We start from the raw sequence: 12330 nt of genomic DNA, 5'->3' as shown, positions 1-12330 counted from the left end.
AGTGATATGTGAGATATCATTGTCTTCATTACTACTTAGTGCACTGCCAATCTTTATATGCAGGCTCTTGTCATCACTAAGAATTCAGCTGATTTATTTTATATATACATATATATGCCTCCTCTTATCCCATGGAAGGCCCCATTTCTTTCCACAGAGTAGAGGGAGCAATGAGTGATAAACTTGGTTAGTAAGTGCCTGTCCTGTAGATGCCTGCATTTGTCTAGAAGGACTCCACCTTTATTGTGTACTATAGTAGTATTTTCTCTGGTAATTTTAATTAGGTGTATGTAGAATAAAGCCCAACACATAACTAGTACAGTGTATTTACACACTAACCTTTTATTATAACTGTAATTAAAAAAAAAAAGAAATCAAATTGCTGTGTGTTTTCTTCTTATAAAACAGATTTTCTATAAAATTTTGTATTCCTTTCATTCCTGTACTTGAAATATACATGAATTGAATTATCTTCATGTCTTCTGTCTGTATTTTAAGTGGAATAAAAACAAGGTGAAGCAAACTGTTCAGCTAGCTGATCTTGAGTCATGATGTCACTAATTCTTTCAGTCTTCTGTATCAAACAGATGCCCTCCTCCTATTTTGCACTTAATTCCAGAGTTCTTTCATTTTTTATAATAAGATGTCTAGGCCTGCTGACATGTATTCTCTTAATGTAATAGAGGAAAACCCTCAGAACCTAAGGTATCTGCAGTTTTGGATGCACCAATTCAATCAGCGTTATTTCTTTTAAGTTCTCCAGTACTTCAGAGTTCCTTCTAAAAGCAGTTGAAGATACGTTTAGCAACTCTGCAATACAATAAAGTGTGGAATTGTTATTGTGTTTTCTGTGCAGTGTTGTGGTGATTGTATTGGGGTGTCTGTTTTCATTGAAAAGTTTTGCAGTGGAAGAATAACATCAGTGCTTTATAATCTTAAATATTTGAAGTACTATAACTTAATGTGTCTGGAGTTTTCAAAAATAACCAACTTGGGCATCAGGAAAATACATGGAAAAAAGCAAAGCAGGAGTTTTGTTTAATGCATGTTTAATATATTAATTTCTATGAAAAATCATTTTATTCAGTGGGCTTCAAGCAGCTTCAGGGAATGAATGCATATTAAGCTTGGTCTGTAATATATAAATTGTTGAAATAAGCCTCATATTCTTTGAAATACATGCATGACTCTGTACATGTGTAACTTAGGTTTCTAGTTAATCATTATAACTGTCATTTTTACTCAGATGAATTCTATAGAACAAATTTCCAAATCAGAGGAAACTGACAAAACAGAATTCAAACCAAAAAATGCAAAGAAAACATTAACCACTTTTAAAGGACCTTTATTACATATCAGGTAATAATAATTTTCTTTCATTTTTTTACAATGTGCCTTGGACACTTGAGTACTGAACTGGTTGGTTTTTCAAACAAACAATTTTTTCAGACTATTGGAGGAAAACAATAGTTATAAACATCCTTTTAAGAATGATTTTTACAAAGCTCAAAGAATTTTTCTGGTTTTACATGTTTTTAGTGAATCTTGGTGCTACCAATGGCATGCTTTTTGTACTAATTAGGTATATATTTCGTAGAATCATAGAAGCATTTAATGGTTTCATTTATATTGAGAAACTGTCATTGGTTTTGGTTAAACCTGTGCTTGTCTGTTATGAGAGCGGTGGTTTGACATTGTTTGATTCCATCGGCTTAAGAAAAACCAATATATTTGCTAAGACGGCTTTCACTGTTAAATCTTGCTTAAATGCTTTTAACTTAAGATCATCTAAATGTCTACACTAGTAGTTTGCACCAATTAAACTTAATGAATGGGTCCAGTTTATTTTCTGTGGAAAGTGTTCTGCCTAAATGGCATATCTGCTCAGAAGATTTTGTTGTCAAAGATTAATGTGCAGTTAATCTGCTTTTTTGTCATTAAACTAGGGAAAAAAAAAAATCAATTACCCAATATAATTTTTTGTTTTCACTGCCTTTCAGGTTAAGATGCTTGTTTAGAAATGGATTTAGATGTTAACTTTTATTTTCACTTCCAGTTTGCTATTAGATGAATGAAGAAAATATCTAATTTATAGGTAATTCCTTAGCTAATTTTGTAAGTGCTGTACTGAATTAGTTTTGGAATGAATTTGAATAATGACGTGCTCATTAGCATCCAAAAAGATATGTGTCATATTTTCCTGGTTTTGAAATGGAAATTATCTTTATAGTCCTTTATGTGCAAAAACCTTCTCTGCATAGACTTAGTTTCATGTATGGCAGGACAAAGGCATAGACTGCAGAACTGCGATTTTTAAAAGAATATTTAAAATTTTCTGTCCTCATGACAAAAGAAGCTGTGTTCTTCCATCCATTTTTTTTTTAAAAAAAAAAACACCACAAAAAACCCCAACAAACCAAAACCAAAAAAGCCAAACAACCAAAAAAAACCCCTGAACAACCAAAAACCCCACACAAACTGTACCTTTTTTCTCTTAAAATATTTCAAGTTCCACCATTGGAATAGAAGTGTTGGAGTTTATGTAAATTACATGAAAAAGTGAACTTGGGCAAGTATAGAGGTGCTAATACTTGTAGTCTTGCTGTCCTGGAAAATAAAATACTGGTGTTTGCATTGTCCTTGCTGTTTGTGTTTTGTTTTTTGTTGTTGTTGTTTCTGTTTTGTGTGGTTTTTTTTTTTAAGGCAGCTCTTCAGAGTATGCACAGTTGTTGATCTTTATTAATACTCTGACTCTGTAGAAGCTAGAACTAGTTTTTAGTTCTGTGAAATTTATTGAACTGGTAATACATAGTGCCATTTTCAACCAGTCACAGGCACCTATCTCAAAGACTATAATTAGCTTGTATTCTTGCTGATACCATCATTGTCCTGGGAAGGGAGCAGCCTAGAGCCTGATGGGGAAGCTGAGGCACAGCAGCTCTGGCACCATGAAATCACCAAGAACCTGCTGCTGCAGATGACTCAGTTGAGGCCTCCTTAGACCCCCTGCCAGGGATATTCCTTACCTGTCACTGCTTTGTACTTGTTGGCTCTGGTGTCTGACCAAAGCTGGGTACTTGTGCTCTTCTGTTTCTCATATAGTCATACTCACTAGTCATCTCTCTCCCTGGTTTAGACCACCATTGCATTTGCCTTGCATACCTTACTATGAAAGACTGATCTTTATTAACATTTCTCATCAATAAATGAATTTATTTGGCAAGACAAAAAGCAGTTGTTTACTACTGTCTGGCAGAAGACTAGCTCATGTTGCAGTGTATTTAGAGACAAGAATTTCTAGTACAAGCTGAAATGGTTACCCCCCACACATCAGAGTAAAAGAAGTAGTGTTTCTGTAAAAACTAAAAAGCTTGTGTGTTCATTTAAAATAAAACACCCCACCCTCCCAACAACTGTACACCAGCCTATGGAACTGGTTGATTTCACAGACAATGGGCATACAGCAGTGGCCTTCAAGCCCTGTTGTTTTTTTTTTTGTATGTGTGTCATTAGTCATAGTGGTGGAACAAGAAAGATCAGGCTTTGGCAGAATGTTCCTTTCCATGAGCTCTTTTTGTGGGTTGTTTTGATGCTAGTTAATGCTTTCCTATCTCATTTATGGTTCATCTTGTAATTGCTGTAACACACTCACATCTGCAATAGTACAATATTAAGATAACTGAAATGCCTTGTAATTACAATCCTTCCTTTCCCTACTGTTATGTAAGTTGAGAATTTGGGAACAGGAAAAAAAGCTGAGAGCGGAACGGGATACAGTGTTATCCTATTGATCTGCTTTAAACCCATCAGTTTCTTGCTTTCTGCCTCACTTAACACACTTCCTTCTTCCCCACCAAATAGAAAAAAAAATTCTTGTCATGGGGACTGTCTAATGCATTGTAAAACATAGGCACCGCCCCCACACACAGTCACCACTGGACTCCGCTTCTAGCATGGGCGTTCAGGCTTGCCCAACAGCACCAAGGATATTTCTTCTCGGCTAATACACTGGTTTGTTTAAGTGCGAGAAGAAAGGATTGGTACTGTGAAAGGATGGCTTTTGAGGAGAAGGTCAAACTAACATGAAATTGGTATTCTAAAAAGTGTAGAAGGGGGAAAAAAAAGTAACATTTTTTTCAACACATTTTTTTGTCAAAAGAACATGTAGTTCTGTAGTGTACTGCATAGTATGGCAGTGCTTTGTGTACTCCTAATGTGACATATTGAAAGAGAACGGTGTTACACTTGTTACTTGAGTTTCTTCTCAACTTGTAGTATATGAGCATGCCCTACTTTTTGCCTAGTAGCGTTCATTTGAATATTTATTCCAAAATAAATTGTGTTAGTTTGATATGGATTAAAAAATTTCATGCATGAATCTCCTAATTGCACAAGAATATTAAAAACAGGCAAAAACTTTATTTATGCACGTGTCTCCAGAAGTACGTGAAGACTGGCTCATAAGTACAAGTGAATTTAGCTGTAGTGGTTGAAATGATTGCTACTCAGATACCTGCATGCTTCTCTTATGTGTGCACTATACCCATTACAAGGATAGATATATGACATGGAAATTACTTCCTGTCTGTAGCACCTTATAGTCTTTGATATTAGCATAAATTAAAATTAATGATGCTATCCCTTAACATACTGCTGTAAGATGCAGTGGCTGAAGTGACTGCATATATCTATTGGCTATTCCTGCTGTCACAGATGGTCATGCTCTTCCACATGGAAGAAGTCAAGGGCAGTGATCAGCTGATGCAGCTGGGTCCACTTGTGGTCATGAGTCAACCCTGAGCTTCACTACAAAATTTCTGCATCTTGTTTTCACAGCTTTTTTGTTGAAAAACTGTTTATAGTGACCGTAGCTGCAGGGTTGAAAGTATTTTATTTTCCTGTAGGTGGGGTCAGGTTTTTTCTATGATGCATTGTAAAGATAATTTGAATAAACTAATTCTTTTTAAACTTCTTATTAGCCCAGCAGAAGAACTACATTTTGGGTCCAAAGAAACTGGAGAGAAAAAATGTTTGATAGTTCTCACAAATGTCACTAAAAACATAGTGGCTTTTAAGGTAAGTATTTTATGTGTGGCCTGGTTTACTTTATGAAATGTGTAACTTTTTCTTGTTTTGGGTAAGGAGGAAGAAATACTATTAAACCTACTTTTCAGTCTAAATTTTTTATTCTGTTATGATGTTTGAGGCAGATCAAATAAACCTTTAGCTGAATTTGTACCTATTATGTACCACCCCAAAGAGAGTAATCAGTCATACAATCTTTGATGCACTGACTGAAAAAGAGCTGTGGGGCTGGTTAGGTCTTTAGTGAGAGTCTAATACTTCCTGAAAAAGAAAGGCTTGAGTATCAAAAAGTGATCTTTTTAGAGTTTTTCTCCTTGTTAAATCTTGGCTGGGAACAAGTTAGTAGTGCTCCAAAATGGTGCAGCTCCATTGGCAAATGTCACCATCAAAGGAATTAATGCAGTTATGTTTGCTTCAGAAATACTGAGTTGACTTGCATCTTGATTTGATTTTCTACCACATCTTTTGTGTTCTCTGCATACACAAATAACTAAAGTTTCCATACTTTCACAATAAGAATTTTAATAGATAGTCCATTTGATGTTCTTGCCTCTTTTTATGTATGCATATAAGAGCGAAAAATAGTATATGCCAGAAAAGAAAGGATAGAAGTGGTTGAGAGAGAGGAAAAAATTAAATACCAGCATCTGATTACTCCTACAAAATAAACTATTTTAAAGATTGTATGTATTACCATGTCTTAATATTTAAGCTTTTGGGGATTTTAGTTATTACAGAATGAGGGAGGTTATGAAACAATCATAGTTTGTGCGTGCATTTACTATATGCCTGCTTGATATTTCTTGTTTATAGGTGAGAACAACTGCTCCTGAAAAATACAGAGTTAAACCCAGTAACAGCAGCTGTGAACCTGGCACATCTTTGGACATAATAGTGTCTCTTCATGGTGGTAAGTAAAATCTTACAACAGAATTTTTAAGAAGTCTGGACAAGTTTTACTAACAGGCTGACTCCTCTAGATACTAACCTCTGTGTGTCGTTGCTGGGGTGTAAGACTGACTGACACCCATGTCTGCTTGACTTTGTATGAGGGTGTTACTATTTGTAAAAAAAAACATGGATCTCGGACAGCAGTTGACTAACTGCCCATGCTGATTTACTACTCCACTTAGGCATAAGCAGCTGTTTTCTGCAGCCCATTCTGTTTCTTGTCTTAAAAAAAAAAAAAAGTCACAGTGGAAGCTGTCTCACTTGTGCTTTGTTACCGTGGGAGTTTATCTGTGGTAAATGGGGTTACCTAAATTATTACAAGGACAGGTGAATTTGCTGGAGAATGCATTCTTCACAACGTTCTGGGTTGTCCTTGAGTTGTTTGTCCTGTGATAAACAAGCTCTCATTTTAAAACACTTTTGTTTAAAAATGCTTCTATATGCTTTGTAATATTGTCATTTTATCCAAGCACACTTTTGCTTTTTTTCTTCTTTGAGGGCAGGTTTTGCAGCTTCCCTGCAGGATCGTTTCCTCATAATGGCAGCAGAAATGGACCAGTCTTCTGGAGCAGGTGTACCAGAACTGACTCAGTTTTGGAAAGAAGTGCCCAGGACCAAAGTGATGGAACATAGGTGAGCATATGGTTTTCTGTTGACAGGGGGTTTTTTACTCATTGTCATTTAGCTGATTTAAAGCACTTGCATATCATAACCAGTGAAGGATTCTCCAAACCCAGTTGTGTGCTTAATGACTGAAGTGTATTGCTATGGCTTCTGCTCTGTTCTAACTGATTAGAGGTGTTTTTAATGCATAAAATGTCATGGTATTCTGTATATGCTTTTCTTTTTATTGTTGTTGTTCTTGCGCTGATTAAGAGTTAAGTGGAAAAAATGTGAATGGACGGTAGATTTTTACCATACACATGGACGGTAGATTTTTTTTTTTTAAATAAGAATGTGCCACTTGAGATTTCTAAAAAGAACCAAGCAAGGAAAGAAGACATACCAAATGCAAAACTGTTTTCTAGACAATATTAAAAAATATCCCCTTTCTGCTATGGAAAATCATTATTTTGTAGAAAATTTCTGTAAAACCTATCCCATGTTCAGATGTGTGTTTTTCTATATTTAATGGTGAAAAAATACCACAAGGAAAATACATTTCCCATACACTCTTAAATATGCCTGTTGCTATTCTCTCTCATTTGTTCTAGTTGTATTACTGTACATTTCTAGGAAAAATTCATTGTAGTTCTTTCATCTAGAAGTCTTAGAGCCATGATATCAAGATGCTGTTTCATCTTTAAAAAAAAAAAGTAATTTGACTGTATTTTTACTTTAGATTGGGCGTTTTTTTTGGTCATGACCGTCCTGTTCTTCCCCTCCCCCGCTGCTTTTGGAGCTGCCTTTACCCCCACATGGCCAAAATGAACATGGAAAAAGTGTTTTTGCCTAAGCCTTGCTCTATCTTTGCTTCAAATGCTTTTCCCTGACTTCCCTATTAAACAAAATCTACATTATGTGAGTGACCTTAAGCTTCCTTGCATAAATGTTGGAATTTTTTTTAAGACAGACCCTGAAACAATAGGGAGGGATTATTTGATTACATTAGATTTATCACCTGAAAAGCGTGCCTTGTATGTACATCACTGATCAAAAAAACCCTGACCTTTACTTTTTATTAAATCTAGATTAAAAGTAGTGGAGAATATAATTCTTGTCTCTTTAATATTATATGTGCAAGTGCTTTATGGAGGAAACTACTTAGATTTTATTACACATATTTGTCCCTTTTACTGTTTTGTCTTGCTGGAGAAGTTTTAGCATTTCTCTTTCCTTAAAATAGAAAAATGTTACAACCTCAATTTAACCATTTCTTTAGCAAATAAATTCATTCCCACACTAATTGACTTGAATGTTATCAGAAGAGCTTCTGCCGTATTTTATAAATTGTGTAGGATTCTGCTACCTTCAGTTGTGGCTTGGAATTCTGTTCTTGCATATTGAACAGCGGAAGAGGTGGAGTACATGAAGAATCTTGTTGCTAAGGTTTAAAATGGAAAGAAAACTTTTAGAATTTTTGCTGTTCAATAAATTGTTGCATCTCTGATAGTAAGTATTTGACTGAATAATCCTGTGAATCCTGTGCTATGAATTTAAAATGATGAAGATATATTTTAACTGGGCATGCAGATAATTTTGATCTTGCCTCCTCTATCAGAAGCTGTCAAAATGTAATTGGTGGACTGAGGAAGCCTTTTCAGACTGTTGTTGCGATAGTCCCTGCTCATTGCAGGGGGATTGGACTAGATGACCTTTAAAGGTCCCTTTGAACCCAAACAATTCTATGATTCTAATAGTCATTTAGAAAATTAATCAGCCAGAACAGATTATTAAGCACATATAATAATGTTAGATGGACTGCTTACTATTAATTATACAATGTTACGTTAAATTTATGATTTTTGGTGCATACTTTTTTTCCCCTTTCACAGGCTCAGGTGTCATGTCATAGAAAGTAGTAAGCCTTCTTCTCTGACATTAAAAGAGAATGCATTTAATATTCCAGCAAAAACCAATGAAGATTTACATATACAGGTAATAGTGTATTCCTTTGTGCTGAATAGTGAACAAAATTATAAAATATGATAGAGATGAAAAGAATTTGTACTAAACCTCTTTGTTACTTTGTAAATTATACTACCTGAAAAGCTCAGCAGTTGAAGCTAACTAGATGTCACCTGCTTGATATAGGCAATATGGGTTATCCATAACTGTTAAGATTCAAAGCTTCTTTGTTGGAACAGATTCCTGAAGTGTATGTAGTGATAGAAAAAGGGAAAAGGGATCACTAAGTGTTGTGGGTTTTCTTTTTTAACACTGCTTATAGTTATTGGGTAAATAGCTCTAGATTAACAAGTACTTTCATGTGCAGTAATTCTAATTTAATGAAACTATTTCTATTTTCAGCTAACTCATTTACTGCAAATTAATAAAAGACTTCAAGAACAGATGGATCGCTGCCTCTGGTTCCAGCAGTTGTCAGTTGTTCTATCATTACTGTCAGTTACTGTTATTGCCTTCTGCTTCTACCTGGCGTATGCCCAGAGAAGCTAAAAAGAATTGCTTTGCACTGGATGTGCTGCCTATCATGGTTGGTTGGAGTGGAAGGGATTGCAGTGTTGCGCTGGCGTTCTGGAACTGCCAAAATGAGGTTTGTGAGCCCACAACAGTGAATGATGATACAATTTGCTGAAAAAAAAAAAGAAGAAATGAATGACCAGCAAAGGAAGTTACTGAAAGTTGACACTTAGAACAGTGCATGAGGAAGATGTTTGAACTAGGGCCTATTTTGTACAACTCCATAAATACTACTAAACTGGAAGGAGGAAACCAAATACAACAACATAATTTAAAACTGTTTAGTTTTTTTTTCTCTTCTTTCTTTAACTACTTTAAATGCAATATTTTGTTTCTTTTCATCATATTCATTCTTACATCCTGAATTACTCTCATAAAAGGTGTAAGCAGTCAAGTGTATTCTAAAGGTTAACTTGTTCATTCAAGAAAATTTACAGAAATTGTGTAGTACAGGCAGATTTTTTTTTTATATAATCTGTGTACATGCACATACAAAGGAAGATTATTTGTTGTTAGTAATTATTTTGGTAATTCAGGCTTATTGCTTTAATTGGTTAAATTCCTTATTTTTGTGCTTTTCCCTTGTTTGATTCCAAAATAGTAGTGAAATAATCATGCCAAGACACTATTCCTATACTTTTTTTTTTTGAAAGCAACCCCTAGTCAGGGTGGAAGGAGTGTGAGAGTTGACTTTTGATGGCCTATTATTGATTCATAAAAAGGCTAATAAATAGTCAGTGTAAGAAATTACTCTACAATTTACAATATGCTTAAATTACAGATAAATTTGTGAAAAACCAAGGAAAGTCAGGAAGATTAAATATTGTTGAAGACAACATGAAAGTGTTATATCTGCTATTTCTCCAAAACTGTTTTAGAAATGGTGTATGAAGCTAGCGAGAACTTACGCTAACAAGGATTCTCTGTACTCGTTTCTGTAAATACATGTATTAAAATGATCAAACTCTTAAAAGGAGACTGATGGTATCTTTCATACATTTAAAATTTTTACTCTTGAAGTCTAAAAATTTAAAATAATTTCTTTACTAGAATTAGTTTTTGCTACAAATTGGCTTTGTAACAGATCATATAGTTTTGTCTACTGACTTCAATAGACGAGATTATTGAGGAAAAATAAAGGTCATACTCTGCTTCTGTCTTTTTCCTTACAATATCTCTGCAGTGTGTTGTAGGTGTAGTATAATTTCTAGGAAATAGAAAAGGACAGTTTAAAAAATGAGTTGGTAAACTGATTAGTAAAGCAGCAATATGGTTACTAAAAAAATTACCATCTAAAAGGCAAGTCTACAGTACTGTTTGGTGCATGGCCTTCTGTCCTTTCTTGATTTATACGATGTTTTACCACATCTACTACCTTTTCTTAATTTTTCACCAATCTCATTTCTGTTCAGTTTGCTTCTCAGTATTTTGTTTTCTTAATGAGTTGGCAGCTTACCTTGTTCACTGCTTACTATGAAGCTGTTGTTTAGGTTATTTTCATGTGCATGCAACTCAAATGCTTTCCTTCCAACAAAATGGGTTGTTGTCTTGTTGAGAAGTAATTTGTAATCTGAAGATAATAATAACCATGCTATTAAAATGCCGATTCCTTAATTTGAGTGGATTGAGTAGCACTTTACTGTAAAATTGCAAGAAATATATTCTTAGAGTCTTTGCCAATATGAATATTTTAATGTTTTGGTGCTTTCATATATTTTCAGTATTTTATTACTATTGGTATTTTCTTTGTATGATGAATCAGATGAACATTTTTTCTATTTTAATATGTTTTAGAAAATTTCAGCTACAAAATAAATATGAGAAAATATGTAGTCTTGAAATTTAGTCTCTTAAAAATAGCTACATCTGAGGTTTTGGTTCTCTCGTTAGTCTGCAGATATTTAATATGAAGGATGGGTCAATATGGTAATGGCCCATAGTCTGTTGTATAATAGAAGTTGTGATGGTACTTGTCAGACAAATCCAAAATAGATGATCATAAATGCTTAGGCAGAGTGCCTAACGTAATGAGATAGCACATGATATTGGTATCTAAACACTACCATGGCACAAATAATGCAAATCCACACAATACAGTTATATATGTATGTCTTGGTAAAACTATTATTTAAACATCACACAGTAAATGGAAAATATATATATAAGCAACAAAAAAAAAAAATGGCAAAGTAACAGCATTTTTTCTTAAACAGAAATTGTCAGTAGTCTACTTTATTTTTCTTCTGTGAGAACTTCATTGTTTCTATCATCACAAAACATGGTGACCCATCAGTATTTTCCCAGTCTTCAGGTGTTAATAGTTTCAGGTTTTGTTTGCCTACCCTTGGAAACACACATTTCAGCCAGTCCATTTGGGAAGGTTTTGTGTCTAACACATGCTGAAGTTAGAGTGCACAGCAGTAACAGGATTTGACATGATACCCAAAATTGAGAGAATAGGCAAAAGATTGTTTTCAATTATTTTTTTTTTTTCACATTACATGAAACTGTAAAGCTGGGGCATTTTAGAACTTAGACAATTCACAAAATAGAATTTGATTTCATGATGCATCAAGACGTAAGGTTTATTTTTCCTTTCCCTCATTCTAGATCAGCAGTTAATCTTGGCTTTTACAGATAATTAAGAGACAGCAATGACTGTAATCCTAAAAATTAGCAATTTGTACTCCAAAAGAGCACACACTCTTTTCCCAGCAAGCAATTTTTGTGCTCTATTCTTAGGTTCAGTTTTTTACTTTATTAAGTAAAAGATTATATTTAAGACTTCATAGATAGTGCTTTGTTCATAATCTTTTCTCTACTTCCAGAGTCTTACTGTGGGATAGCTCTAAACTGTAGGAATAGGCGGTGTTCCAGTGACACCATTCACGCTGGCACTGATGATGTTCATCCTGAAATTATTCACAGTCGTTTAATGTGTAATGTGTAATACCTCAAAGAGGCACCAAAAAGAGAATCAAAAGTTTATTTTACACTAGAAGTATATATTTTTAATAGTGAAAACAGGAATTTTTCTGATGCAGCCATACTGAGCTTTTTTTTTATTTAGATGCAAAAGCTAAGGATCTTAACAAAAAAAGTTGGAGTAGGCTAATTCGGAAAAAAAAATCTTTATTATAATATTTTGACATT

The 12330-nt window shown here is 34.3% G+C and overlaps 1 protein-coding gene across 5 annotated transcripts in view; it reads left to right on the top strand.

Annotated features, from left to right (window-relative positions):
- MOSPD2 (motile sperm domain containing 2) overlaps nt 1-10150 on the top strand; it is a 38962-nt gene extending 28812 nt beyond the window's left edge. For all 5 annotated transcript variants that reach the window (XM_068423043.1, XM_068423008.1, XM_068423026.1 and 2 more), the window contains 6 exons: nt 1247-1359; nt 4980-5076; nt 5899-5995; nt 6540-6669; nt 8532-8634; nt 9007-10150. In XM_068423043.1, the coding sequence (XP_068279144.1) occupies nt 1247-1359; nt 4980-5076; nt 5899-5995; nt 6540-6669; nt 8532-8634; nt 9007-9153 (687 nt within the window). In that variant the 3' untranslated portion in view covers nt 9154-10150. The remainder of the gene's footprint in view (nt 1-1246; nt 1360-4979; nt 5077-5898; nt 5996-6539; nt 6670-8531; nt 8635-9006) is intronic.
- The last annotated feature ends 2180 nt before the right edge of the window (nt 10151-12330 follow it).

The sequence above is a fragment of the Nyctibius grandis genome, chromosome 2 (assembly GCF_013368605.1).
Source record: "Nyctibius grandis isolate bNycGra1 chromosome 2, bNycGra1.pri, whole genome shotgun sequence".
Classification (NCBI taxonomy): domain Eukaryota; kingdom Metazoa; phylum Chordata; class Aves; order Nyctibiiformes; family Nyctibiidae; genus Nyctibius; species Nyctibius grandis.
The sequence above is the reverse complement of the archived record's forward strand: the minus strand, read 5'-3'. Positions and strand labels throughout refer to the sequence as shown.